The sequence below is a fragment of the Manis pentadactyla genome, chromosome 13, assembly GCF_030020395.1.
Source record: "Manis pentadactyla isolate mManPen7 chromosome 13, mManPen7.hap1, whole genome shotgun sequence".
Taxonomy (NCBI): domain Eukaryota; kingdom Metazoa; phylum Chordata; class Mammalia; order Pholidota; family Manidae; genus Manis; species Manis pentadactyla.
Genome location: NC_080031.1, coordinates 27,325,051 through 27,339,457, shown reverse-complemented (window position 1 = coordinate 27,339,457; position 14,407 = coordinate 27,325,051). Strand labels below are relative to the sequence as shown.

At 37.3% G+C, this 14,407-nt stretch overlaps 1 protein-coding gene across 1 annotated transcript in view; it reads right to left on the bottom strand.

The window, feature by feature from the left end:
• CNTN5 (contactin 5) overlaps nt 1-14,407 on the bottom strand; it is a 1,238,002-nt gene that overhangs the window by 128,631 nt on the left and 1,094,964 nt on the right. The window contains exon 14 of the mRNA XM_036902818.2: nt 127-254. Coding sequence (XP_036758713.2) covers nt 127-254 — 128 coding nt within the window. The remainder of the gene's footprint in view (nt 1-126; nt 255-14,407) is intronic.

Below are 14,407 nucleotides of genomic sequence, written 5' to 3'. Positions count from 1 at the left end.
GCAAAATATTCTATCAATAGGAGCCTTCGATTAATAGGAGCAAACACACATACATGCATCTTAATTATTGGCTTTCTGATAAGGCCATGAAGCTATGCTTATAAAACATTAGGTACATTTTCTTACCTTTTACAGATACTGAAGCTGTGATTACAGCAGACCCAAAGACATTTTCCCCTTGGCAAACGTACTTTCCCTCATCTGATTTAGAAGCATTTAGGATCCGTAGACTCCCGTCTGGAAGAATAGCTATTCTGAAAATTATTAAAAAAGGTTTTTTTCCTGTTTTACTGCAAGTCAGCTAAGTGGTAAGAACTCTGATGGCGTCTGCAACCACTTCCAAGGCAATAATAAATAAGATAAAAGACCACTGTGAAAATATGCCATCATAGTAAAAATGTTTTACCCTTCAAAAAATTATGCAATAAACCCACTTAATTTCTTCTTATATTTAAAAGGTTTAAGGAGTTACAGGTTGTTTTTCTTTTGACACTTTTTTGACTGTTAATTTTAAAACTTGTGGAAAATGGTGACCCTGAATTTTGTTATTAAAACTTATACTATAATATCACCCAGTGGTATTTTAATATTAAGTTTAGGTATTTCACCTCGAACCAAGAGTGACCTCAAACATCAAATATAAAAAGAAACAGCATATAAACATAGAGGAGGACAAGTACAGAACATAAAATTAATTGTATAGAGCCACAAGATGATTTATGGTGGTTCTCTGCAGCGCCTCCTGTACAGCAAGGGCATGAAAATGAGACGTAGACCTGACACCTAGGCTGCTCACACTGCACTTTTTAAATAATAAAAACGTGATGACTTAGTTTTGCATTGGGACCCTTTCAAGACCTTTGTTAAAAGTGGACCTTGAGTCTTATATGAAGGTGAAAAATTAAAGCATTATTAAAAATTTTTAGAAGTTCATTGAAAATGAGGTTGACATTTGGGATTACCATATTACCCTGTGTATTCATCATCCCAGGAATATAAGGATTTCCAATTTAATTAGTACTTTTGTCCTTTTTTCCCTTATATGCTCCTGAAATATAACCCATTAATTCACTAGTATATCAAGCTGCTCAAGCAACCTGAAACAAAAAGAAGCAGCTATTGTGGTTTTCGATATGCCACTAGATTCTGCACTGATTTTAGAAAAGAGGAAATAGCAGGCTGTAATACTTACAGGAAGACCCAGAAGCCCCCCTGGACTTAAACTCCTAAAATCAGATCTTTGAAGTACTGAAAAGAATATATTATGCCACAGTAAGATGATAATATTAAACTAAGAAACCAAAATAATGGTTAAATCTGTTTAGTCAACATCTTTTATGTTATTTTAAAATGTGTATTCGATCTTGCCAATCACTCAGAACTGACAGTTATTGAGAACATTAAACTGGTAACAACTGGAAAAGATTCTAAGGCTGCTGAATATTGCTGAGAAATGCATACTTATCATCAGTGAAGATACCAGTTTAAAAACATCATACTGTTTTCAGTATAGGTCAAACTTGATTTACAACATAGAAGAAGGGAGATAAATTTAGAAGATAGCCAAACTAGAAATAGAGAATTTGATTTTGTCATTTATGTCTAGGAGAGAAACTAACTTGAGATGTTTGGAAAACACACAGTGCCATCAAAAGTTATAAAACGTATTCAGGATGGTTAATGGAAAGTTCTGCTCTTTATTTAGATAGTGCTCATTTTCTTTCTTTTTTTTTTGAAGCAGGGTAAACGTTTTATGTAAAGTTATTTCCTTAAAGAGAGAAAATATGAGGCGACCTCAGGGAGGAGAGTTGCCCTGAAAGCTTTAGTTTTATTTAAAAAGAGAAAGTGCACACTCAGAGAAAGGGGAGCGTGGGCTACTTCAGAGAGCAGGACACTGAAAGATTGGGAAAAAGTCAAAGTTACCCACTTAGAAAGTGCGGGTGACCTCAGGGACAGGAATGTGGGTGCTCATTTTCTTTAAAAATGAAATGTAATTTGATTTCAATCCCAAAGACATATATAATATTACAAAAAGATACATTTGAAACAAAAATTATACATTTTGTCAGAAAATAGGCGTTCTCTTGTGAGAATTATAAACTTCATTGAGTACTAAAATTACTGAAAATTACGTCGGGTCACTAGTATCTTGAAAATATCTGGATTTCACTAACTGCTGTAAATTCCAATCTAGCAAGTGAGAAGTTTGGTTTAAAAGTTCACTTCCTTAAAGAAATAAATATCTTAAACAGCAGCAATATTTCGGGTTTTGATTTAAGATCAGTCTTTTCCCATTGACAGGAGGCAATATATTATATTCTCCTTCTAAAGATAGTTTATGAACACCCTGCACTTTAGGCCACCTACCCACTTGGGAGATGAGCAATTCTGAATACCATGATGCTTTTTTATCTGTCAAGTGGCAGGGTCATTTAACCAAAAGCCTGTTTTCTGATTTAAAACGCAAATCTTTATCAGATGAGCTCATTTTATTTTTAACATAGAAAAGAAGAAAATAGAATAGACAATGAATATGATTTATATTATAGTGTCTGGCTATTACATAATTACTTAGATGACTGAATATTGAATTAATATTTTCTTGCAATTTCCAACCTCTTTATTTTCTCCTCTGTTCTATGACTCCTACCTTTGGGACTTTCAAATTTGGGAATTAATTCTTTTGAGAAATCCCTGAATTTGGAACAGGGTGGCAAGGGAGTGGTCAAGTGAAAGACTGTTGGGGGCAGGGAAATATTTTAGAAATGCAAACTAGCATGCTGACATTCAGTATCATGTCATGCTCACTATATTCTGGTCTCTGAACTTCTCCATGAATCTTTGCTTAGACCTGCAGATGTCTTGGTTCTCATCATACACCAAAGTACTGGGTCCCTGGTCCCTGGTCCCTGTCTTGTTAATCTTCCCAGTACCACAGTTTACCTAGGGTATCATAATGCTCACCCCTGTTTTGCAAGGATTCATTGCTAACTTCCTGGTGCCTAATCTGATCTCCAAATTTCAGGCCCATTTTCTGGCCCCTCCAGTTCCATTTTTGGTGACCTAGCTTTGAAGCTTTCAAGTAGACTGCCCACCTGGGAGTACTACCATTTACCCACTGTCATATTATTTAGAGATTAATACTCTGACTTCTAGATTAGATTTCTTTCTGGAACCATATCATAGTAGATTTCAAATCATAGAACAGTAATCATTAATCAAAACTATGTGTTTTAAAGTCTAAGAGGGTTGAGTTCAAATTACTGCCATCAAATTACTAGTACTGTATGATCCTAAGCTGAATTATTTAACCTCTTTCCTTATATGTAAAACTGTCATAATTATACATAACTCATTCTTCAAAAGTATTAACTAGATAATGTACACAAATGATTGTCCTTTACTGGTATATGATAAACATTAGTAAAAAATGTACTCAAAAATATAAATAAAATTTGTGACAAATTTTAAAAAGGAGAAAGGAGAGAGTGCCAGGGAAAGTTCTTAGTATATAAACCTTAACTACTTAGGGTGTTCAGAAGTCTTTTCTGGGAAGTAATATTTGAGCTGAGAAATGAGGGGTAGTGGGAGTTCACTAGGAGTTAAGTGTGGGAAAGCAGGGACAATATCATTCACAAAGTCTTTGAGGTAGGAAAGATCCCTAATGGCCAATTATGGCCAGTTATGACAGCAGCATACAAACAAGGTTGGGAATGGTCCAAGCTGAAACTGGAGAGGTAGGACCTAATATTATGGGAAACATCTGGTCTTTATGTTAAGGACAATGGTAAGCTGCCATTTTTAAAACAGCTTTATTGAGTATGATATGCATACAATAGGCTCTCATATTGAAAAAGTGTGTACTTTGACAAATTCTTAGAAGTGAATGCATGAAACCATCACCACAGTCAAGAGAGTCAGCATACACATCACCCTCACAGCAACTCTGTGCTCCTTTCATCCTCTCCAACTCCTTCTCACCCCACCGCAATCACCAGACAAATGCTGAGCTGCTTTCTGTCATTGTAGTATGTTTTCACTTTTACAGAATTTTATATAAATGGCATCATAATATTATATATTGCTTTTGTTTAGTTTATTCCAATCATAATTAAGTTGAGATAAAATTGAGATTCTTCCATTCCTTTTATTGCTGAATAGTATTCCGTTGGGGTGTATACCACAGCTTATTTATCCCTTCACTTTTTGGTGGACATTTGGACTATTGTCAGCTTGTATCTATTGCAAATAAAGTTGCTATCAACATTTCTGTGTAAGTATTTTACAGTATATTTGCTTTTATGTTTTATAAATAGTACTGCAATGACTGGATCATCTGGGTTATGTTTATGTGCATTTAATGTTTAGCTGTTTAAGAAGCTGTTGTACTGTTTCCAAGTGGTTTTACAACTTTATATTCCTAAACACATTGCATGAGAGTTCTTGCAACAGTTGATATGGTCAATCTTTTTCATTTTAACTATTATAATAAGTAGGTAGTAGAATCTTACTATGGTTTTAGTTGCATTTCCTTACTGACTAATGATGTTGAGCATCTTTTCATGCACTTATTTCCCATATATTTATCTTTTTTGGTAAAATGTTGGTCAAATATTTTACCAATTTTTTATGAATCTGCTTTCTCATCAAAGTTTGAGAGTTCTTTTATATTCTAGATGTAATTACTTTTTCAGGAATGAGATTTGCAAATACTTTCTACCAGTTTGTGGCATATTTTAGCAATTTTCTAACTATAGAAGTTCTTTATATTGATGAAGTCTAATTTATCAATTTTATTTTATCATTTGTGTTTTTGTTGTACTAAGAGATCTTTATCTAACCTAAGGTTACAAAGATTTTGTTTTCTTCTAGGAAGGGTATAGTCTTAAGTTTTATGTTTATGTCTTTGACTAATTTTCAGTTACATTTATTTATACAAGAGTATGGATCTAACTTATTACTTGTTTAATGTTGTTTTAGTTTTTGGCTCAAGATGTCCAATTGCCCCAGCACCATTTAAAAAAAAGTATCATTTCTCTATTGAATTTTTTCACCTTTGTCAATAGCCTGCTTAGCATTTTGTCTGGGTCTATTTTTGGGTTCCCCATTCTCTTACATTGGTCTATATGTCTATCCCTCTGTTAATGCCCTATTATCTTTTTTTTTTTTTCATTTATTCAGTATTTATTAACTGCCTACTTGGTGCTGGGCATTGTTCTAGGTATTTGGAATGCATCAGTGAGTAAAACTTAGCCCTCATCAAGCTTACAATCTAGGAGTAGGTCACTGATCTCAGTCAGAATAATTTAGTTTACTATATACTTTAAATTATAAATTGTTTTAAATATGAAAAATAAAGTAACAAATTTAAATACCCACATCGGTATTAACAACTGATTTTTTTTTTCTTTCTTTTTTCTTTTTGGTATTATTAATGTACAATTACATGAGCAACATTATGGTTACTAGACTCCCCCCATTATCAAGCCCCACCACATACCCCATTCCAGTCACTGACCATCAGCATAGTAAGATGCTATAGAGTCACTACTTGTCTTCTCTGTGTTATACTGCCTTCCCCGTGCCCCCCACCCACTACAATATGTGTGCTAATTGTAATGCCCCTCTTCCCCACTTGTCCCTCCCTTCCCACCCATCCTCCCCAGTCCCTTTCCCTTTGGTAACTGCTAGTCCATTCTTGGGTTCTGTGAGTCTGCTGCTGTTTTGTTCCTTTGGTTTTTTCTTTGTTCTTCTACTCCACAGATAAGTGAAATCATTTGATACTTGTCTTTCTCCACCTGGCTTATTTCACTGAGCATAATACCCTCTAGCTCCATTCAAGTTGTTGCAAATGGTAGGATTTGCTTTTTCTTATGGCTGAATAATATTCCATTGTGTATATGTACCACATCTTTATCCATTCATCTACTGATGGACATTTAGGTTGCTTCCATTTCTTGGCTATTGTAGATACTGCTTCAATAAACATACGGGTGCATATGTCTTTTTCAAACTGGGCTCCTACATTCTTAGGGTAAATTACTAGGAGTGGAATTCCTCAGTCAAATGGTATTTCTATTTTGAGATTTTTGAGGAACCTCCATACTGCTTTCCACAACAGTTGAACTAATTTACATTCCCACCAGCAGTGTAGGAGGGTTCCACTTTCTCCATATCCTCGCCAACATTTGTTGTTGTTTGTCTTTTGGATGTTGGCCATCCTAATTGGTGTGAGGTGATATCTCATTGTGGTTTTAATTTGCATTTCTCTGATGATTAGCAATGTGGAGCATCTTTTCATGTGCCTGTTGGCCATCTGAATTTCTTCTTTGGAGAACTGTCTGTTCAGCTCTTCTGTCCATTTTTTAATTGGCTTATTTGCTTTCTGTTTGTTGAGGTGCATGAGCACTTTATATAATTTGGATGTCAACCCCTTATCAGATATGTCATTTATGAATATATTCTCCCATACTGTAGGATGCGTTTTTGTTCTGCTGATGGTGTCCTTTGCTGTACAGAAGATTTCAGCTTGTTATAGTCCCACTTGTTCATTTTTGCTTTTGTTTTCCTTGCCCGGGGAGATATGTTCCTGAAGAAGTTGCTCATGTTTATGTCCAAGAGATTCTTGCCTATGTTTTTAATGAAGAGTTTTATGGTTTCATGACTTACATTCAGGTCTTTGATCCACTTCGAGTTTACTTTTGTGTATGGGGTTAGATAATAATCCAGTTTCATTCTCTAACATGTAGCTGTCCAGTTTTGCCAACACCAGCTGTTGAAGAGGCTGTCATTTCCCCATTGTATATCCATGGCTCCTTTATCATGTACTAATTGACCATTTATGCTTTGGTTTATATCTGGGCTCTCTAGTCTGTTCCATTCGTCAATGGGTCTGTTCTTGCGCAAGTACCAAATTGTCTTGATTACTGTGGCATCAGGGATATTGGTCTGTAATTTTCTCTTTTTGTGGTGTCTTTGCCTAGTTTTGGTATTAGAGTAATGATGGCCTCGTAGAATGAGTTTTGGAGTATTCCTTCTTCTTCTACTTTTTGGAATACTTTAAGGAGGATGGGTATTAGGTCTTTACTATATTTGATAAAATGGAGCAGTGACACCATCCTGTCCAGGAGGTTTGTTCTTGGATAGTATTTTTATTACCAATTCAATTTCTTTGCTGGTAATCAGTTTATTCAGATATTCTGTTTCTTCCTGGGTCAGCCTTGGAAGGTTGTATTTTTCTAGAAAGTTGTCCATTTCTTCTAGGTTATCTAGTTTGTTACCATATAATTTTTCATAGTATTCTCTCATAATTCTTTGTAATTCTGTGGTGTCCATAGTGATTTTTCCATTTTCATTTCTGATTCTGTTTATGTGTGTAGACTCTCTTTTTTTCTTGCTAAGTCTGGCTAGGGGTTTATCTATTTTGTTTATTTTCTCAAAGAACCAGCTCCTGCTTTCATTGATTGTTTCTATTGTTTTATTCTTCTCAATTTTATTTATTTCTGCTTTAATCTTTATTATGTCCCTCCTTCTACTGACTTTGGGCCTCATTTGTTCTTCCTTTTCTAGTTTAATTAATTGTTAGTTTAGACTGTTCATTTGGGATTGTTCTTCTTTCCTGAGGTAGGTATGTATTGAAATATACTTCCCTCTTAGCACAGCCTTCACTGAGTCCCACATATTTTGCAGTGTTGAATTGTTGTCATTTGTCTCCATATATTGCTTGATCTCTATTTTTATTTGGTCATTGATCCATTGATTATTTAGGAGCATGTTATTAAGCCTCCATATGTTTGTGGGCTTTTTCATTTTCTTTGTATAATTTATTTCTAGTTTCATACCTTTGTGATCTGAGAAACTGGTTGGTACAATTTCAATCTTTTTTAATTTGCTGAAGTTCTTTTTGTGGCCTAGTATATGATCTATTCTTGAAAATGTTCCATGTGCACTTGAGAAGAATGTGTATCCTGTTGCTTTTGGATGGAGTGTTCTGTAGATTTCCATTAGGCCTATCTGTTCTAATACATTGTTCAGTGCCTGTATCTCTTTACTTATTTTCTGTCTGGTTGATTTGTCCTTTGGAGTGAGTGTTGTGTTGAAGTCTCCTAAAATGAATGTATTGCATTCTATTTCCCCCTTTAATTCTGTTAGCACTTGTTTCACATATGTAGGTGATCCTGTGTTGGTTGCATAGATATTTATAATAGTTATATCTTCTTGTTGGACTGACCCCTTTATCATTATGTAATGTTCTTCTTTGTCTCTTGTGACTTTCTTTGTTTTGAAGTCTATTTTGTCTAATACAAGTACTGCAACACCTGCTTTTTTCTCCCTATCAGTTGCATGAAATATCTTTTTCCATCCCTTTACTTTCAGTCTATGTATGTCTTTGGGTTGGAAGTGAGTCTCTTGTAGGCAGCATATAGATGGGTCTTTTTTTTTTATCCTTTCAGTGACTCTACGTCTTTTGATTGGTGCATTCAGACCATTTACATTTAGTGTGATAATAGATAGGTATGCACTTATTACCACTGCAGGCTTTAGATTCATGGTTACCAAACGTTCAAAGGTAATTCCCTTACTATCTAACAGTCTAATTTAACTCACTTCGTATGCTATTACAAACACAACCTAAAGATTCTTTTCTTTTTCCTCCTCCATTCTTTGTATGTTATGAATCATATTCTGTACTCTTTGTCTATCCCTTGGGTGACATCTATTTAGCCTTAGGAATACTTCCATCTATAGGAGTCCCTCCAAAATGCACTGTAGAGGTGGTTTGTGGAGGTAAATTATCTCAGCTTTTACTTAACTGAAAATTGTTTAATCCTTCCTTCAAATTTAAATGATAACCTTGTCATTTAGAGTATTCTTGGGTTGAGGCCCTTCTGCTTCATGGCATTAAATATATCATGCCACTCGCTTCTGGCCTATAAGGTTTCTGTTGAGAAATCTGATAGCCTGATGGGTTTTCCTTTGTATATGATCTTTTTTCTCTCTCTAGCTGCTTTTAAAAGTCTGTCTTTATCCTTGGTCTTTCCCATTTCAATTATTATATGTCTTGATGTTGTTTTCCTTGGGTTCCTTGTGTTGGGAGATCTGTGCACCTCCATGGCCTGATTGCCCTTCCCTAGACTGGGGAAGTTTTCAGCAATTACCTCCTCAATGACACTTTCTATCCCTTTTTCTCTCTTCTTCTTCTTCTAGTGTTCCTATAATGTGAATATTGTTCTGTTTGGATTGGTCATACAATTCTCTCAATATTCTTTCATTCTTAGAGATTATTTTTTCTCTCTGTGCATCAACTTCTTTGTATTCCTCTTCTCTAATTTCTATTCCACTTACTGTCTCTTCTAGTACATCTAATCTGATTTTAAATCCCTCCATTGTATGTTTCATTTCAGATATGGAATTTTTTAATGATTGAATCTCCACCTTAAATTCATTCCTGAGTTCTTGAATATTTTTCTGTATCTCCATAAGCATGTTTATGATTTTTATTTTGAACTCTCTTTCAGGAAGATTGGTGAGTTAGTTTCATTTGGCCCTTTCTCTAGGGTTTGTGAGATTTTGGTCTGAACCATGTTCTTTTGACATTTCATGTTTCTGTGTGGTGCCCTCTAGCGCCCAGAAGCTCTAGTCTCTGGAGCTGCTCAGCCCCTAGAGTGAGGTTGGGGGTTGTAGGGGAGCAGAGCTGTTGCCTGGGGGGAGGAAAGATCTGTTTCCTGATTCCTGTTTGCCTTGCCTGTCTCCAGTATCAGAGCCAGTGGGCCAAGCACACAGGTGTAAGCCTCTGTGCTTTGCATCTCCAGCTGCTGTAGGCGAAGCCTCCCTCTGGCTGGCCTGATGCCTACACAGTGACTGCCTGTTTACGAGCCAGTGCCGTCAAGCTAGGAGGAGGGCTTGGCAGGCTGCATGCCACAGTGGGGGGCCTCAGAGCTGAGTAGCCAGCCAGGGGGATGGAGTGCCTGAAGCTCCTCAAAGTTCCCAATCTGCTGGGCAGAGTGCGCCCAGACAACCTTCTCCTCCTATCCCTTCTCCTGCACAGCAAGCTCCATGCAAACCCCACTCCTTCAGCAGCCCTCTCACTGCTAGGAAGCCTCTCAGACTGCCTGCCTTTCCCTTGTCCCAGCATGGCCGGGTGTGGATCCCCTCCTCTACAAACAGCTGGAATCTGTCTCTCAAGCAGTCTGCCTGTCCCAGGTCCCCATCCTCCAGAGCACCACACAATGTAGGTTTCTGCTTGCAAAGTAGATCTCCAGGGCTAGGTGTTCAGCAGTCCCAGGGTTCCACCCCTTCCCCACTCCATTTCTCTTCCTCCCATCAGTGAGATGAGATGGGGTTAGGCCTTGGATCCTGCCGAATCAAGGCTTTCGTACTTTACCCTGTTTCATGAGGTCTGCTCTGTTTGTAAGATCTGCATGCAGTCTGGTTCAGCCTTCTTTCCTGTTGCTGTTTTAGGGTTAGTTGTAGTAACTATATTTTCGCACTATCTGTGGTTTTGGGAGGAGTTCTCTATCTCATCTCTCACACTACCATCTTGAATCTTCCCATATTATCTTGATTACTGCAGCTATATAGTAATCCTTAACATCAAGAAGAGTAATTCCTCTCACTTTATTGTTTTTGGTTAAGATTGTTTTTCTAAGAATTTTGCACCTATGTTCTTAAGAAATACTGGTCTATAATTTTATTTTCTTTTAATATTTTTGTCTGGTTTTGTTTCAGAGTAATGCTGGTCCCAGAATGAATTGGGAAGTAGTCTCTTCTCTTCAGTCTCTGAAAGGATTTGTGTAGAGTTGACATTATTTCTTAAATGCTTGGTAGAATTCTTCAGGAAAGCCAACTAGCCCTGGAGTTTTCTTTGTAGGAAGGTTTTAAACTACAAATTTATTTAAAAAAATAGATATAAGACATTCAGATTATATACTTCTTGAATGAGCTCAGAAAGGGGTTTTTAGCTGTGGAATTCATTTGTAAGAAATAAATTTACTGTATTGTTTATTATTTCCTTTATTACTTATAAAAATGTAAATTTTTTCCTTGGCTTTGGATTCTTCAGTTCTGGCTTAGCCTTGATTAAATATTTAGTCTGATATGGTTACAATCTAGTAACAGCCTAATTCTGGTATACTGTCACTTCTCTTGGGTATATTCTGGCAAATTAAGGTTTTATTATTACCAGACACTATAAAATTCAATAGTTCACTCAAAGATGCCATCTTTTTTTATCATAGATTTTTTTGTATTTTTCTTTTCCTGGTACTATTTCTCTTTGGTTGCACTATATGAAATTTCCAGTATGAAGCTATTTTTATCCCACAGAAATGGCAGCTTCACTTGGTTCAGCCTAATGGTTATGTAAAACTTTTGTGCACTGGTACTCTTACAGGGCTACAGAAGAAGAAACGAACATATTGCCTATGTCAACAGTGATACTGCACATCTGTTCCACATAAGTCTTCTCTGCTATCTCTGGTTGCTTTTTTCCCCAACTGAGCTAGTATCTGCTGCTTATGACCCAACTGCTGTGCATTTGGTAGTTGTGGCTCTCTCAGATGACATCAGCAACTGACACTGGGTCTTTAGGATGCCATGCAATGAGAGTCAGCTGGACTGCTCTTCAATATATTACTTTCCTTTGGGGATCAAAGCTGAAGTGGTAGGAAAAAATATATATAATATGACACACTACACAAAGACTTTGAAATCACCATGTGGAAGTGGCACACAGAACTTCTACTAACATTGCCTTGCTCAGGGCAAGGCGTTTGGCTTCAAACGGCCTGAAAACAACAGTGAAGCATGGTAGCAGCACATGTCTGGGAGAAAAACTAGAAATATCTTGTCAACAGCACTAATGAATATGGTATTTCTTGTGCTGTGCCAAACATGGCCTAAGCTATAAAGGGAATTTTAAGGTGCAATCTCTGTCCCCAGTTCTAATAATTCAATTGTTTACACAAGGACTACAGAACAGTAAAAACTACGTCTGGCTCTAATTCTTGTATAGCTCAGAAGAGAAGAAGACCAATCAAATCTGGGAGAGTTCAGTAGCGGTGGACAAGGTCTGATATAGATCCTAAAAAATAGATACTTATAAGAAAGTAGAAAAAACTTTTTAGAAAAGAAGGAACAGAAGGAGCAAAGGAGGAAAAATCAGAAGCAGGCATATGATATGCTCATGAAATACGGATGAGACAACCGGCATAGTGGTTTCGCTCTTAGGAAAAATAGCTAATAAGATTTAGAGAAGCAGGAAGGCAACTGTGCCTAGGTGGTCACTAATCAATAGCAGAAACAAGAGGTGCCCCTGTTCTCATGGAGGAAGAGGGAGTGAACCCGAGGGCTTTGCTACAGCACATCGGCAAGGGGCTCATGAGCCAGAGTACAGGATCGTGGAAGCTGACATAAATATTGCTACTCTTTGCTTTTGGCTCTTCTTAGTTTCTCTGCACAGCACACTCTCCTTCGAAATGAGAACCCCTACAGATTTTTTACACCAACTACTGGACAGAGATGTGGCAATAAATCAGGTTAGAGGAGGGAACCCAGATCAGAAAGGGAGCAGCCACACAGAGCCCTTTCTCACCTAGGATCCAAGAGCCTCTATTAAATGCAATCTGGGTTGTAGGTTGTCTTCACACTACAGGACCACCTGTGATACTCACCAGAAAGCATGGAGTCTACAAGATTGAACATGAAGGAACCTAACACTGTACCTATACCTTGGTTTCCTGTTTGGGTCAATGAAACAGGCATCCTCTTAATAGGAAAAATAGTTACACATGCAATTGTGATTAAGGGAGATAAGTACTAAATGGAGATACCCTTTCTGAAGAAAGTGATATCTAAACTGAGATCTGAAAGAATGGTAAGAATTAGTCCACTGAATAGCTTGAAGTTGGGAAAAAAGTAAACTGCTTCAGTTAGATTCATCAACTACTTATTGAGAAGCTTTCATATTCCAGGCACTGCAGAAGGCATCTGGGATACAATGATGGAACCATCCCGGCTCCTACCTACCAGAAGGAACTGCAGGGATCAGAGGAAGCATCAGACAAGGAAGCAGGAAAATGAACATTCAGCGTAATAAATTCTGCAAAGGGATAGGTATGGAGACCTGTTTGGAATACATAGGAGGGGCAGCTCACCAGCCCAGGGATGTGAGTGTGGTGAAGGTAGGCATCTCAAAAGAGGGGACATCTTATTTGAGGGTTGAAAGTAGTATATCTTTTCCTTATCCTCGTTTGGAAGAAGGTTAGGTAAAATGACCCATTCATAAGCTTTTTGATATGTTTTCCTGACTGCTTTTCTGAAATGTGGTCTTCTACTTCTTTCATTCATATTGCACATCACCTCTGAATTGAACTTCATGAACCACAGATCTAATCAGTCTTTTGCCTGAACTTTTCATGGCTTTCCTACAAAATAACATACGTGCTCCTTAGTAGAACAATTGAAAGTCTACACCAAATAGTTATAACTTCCATTATCTCCTTATCTATGCTCTGCAGGTCTCCAAACTGCCTTGCAATACATTCTCAATATTTACGCTTTATTTCATTTATAATTATCATGCACCACACACACACAAATGAACACACATACGCACATGCACACACACAGTACTATGCAGGCATACCTCATCTGATTGCACTTCTTTCTTGTGCTTTGCAGATACTGTGTTTTTTACAGATTGAAGGATTGTGGCACCCTTGCGTTAAGCAAGCCTATGAGTGCCATTTTCCCAACTGCATTTGTTCACTTCATGTTTCTATTTCTCATTTTGGTAATCCTCCCTATATTTCAAACTTTTTCATAGTTATTATATTTGTTATGGTGATCTGTGATTATCTTTGATGTTGCTACTGTAATTGTTTTGGGGTGCCACAAACTGCACCCATGTGAGACTGCAAAATTAATAAATGCTGTGTGTGTTCTGACTGCTCCCCCAAGTAGAAAGTCCCCCATCTCTCTCCATTTCCTATGCCACTAGACAAAACAATATTGAAATTAGCCCAATTACAACCCTACAATGACCTCTAAGTGTTCCAGTGAAAGGAAGAGTCGTGCATCTCTCCCTTTAAATCAAAAGCTGGAAATGATTAAGCTTGGTGAGGAAGGAATGTCAAAGGTAGAGAGAGGCTGAAAGCTAGGTCTCTTGCACCAGTTAGCCAAGTTGTGAATATGAAAGAAAAGTCCTTGAAGGAAATTAGAAGTGCTACTCTGTGAACACACGAATGCTAAGAAAGAAGCAGGCTTTTTTGCTGATATGGAGAAAATTTCAGCTGTCTGGACAGAAGATCAAACCAGCCACAGCATTCCCTTAAGCCAAAGCCCAATCCAGAGCAAGGCCCCAACTCTCTTCAATTCTGTGACACCTGAGAAAGGTGCCTAGAAAGGT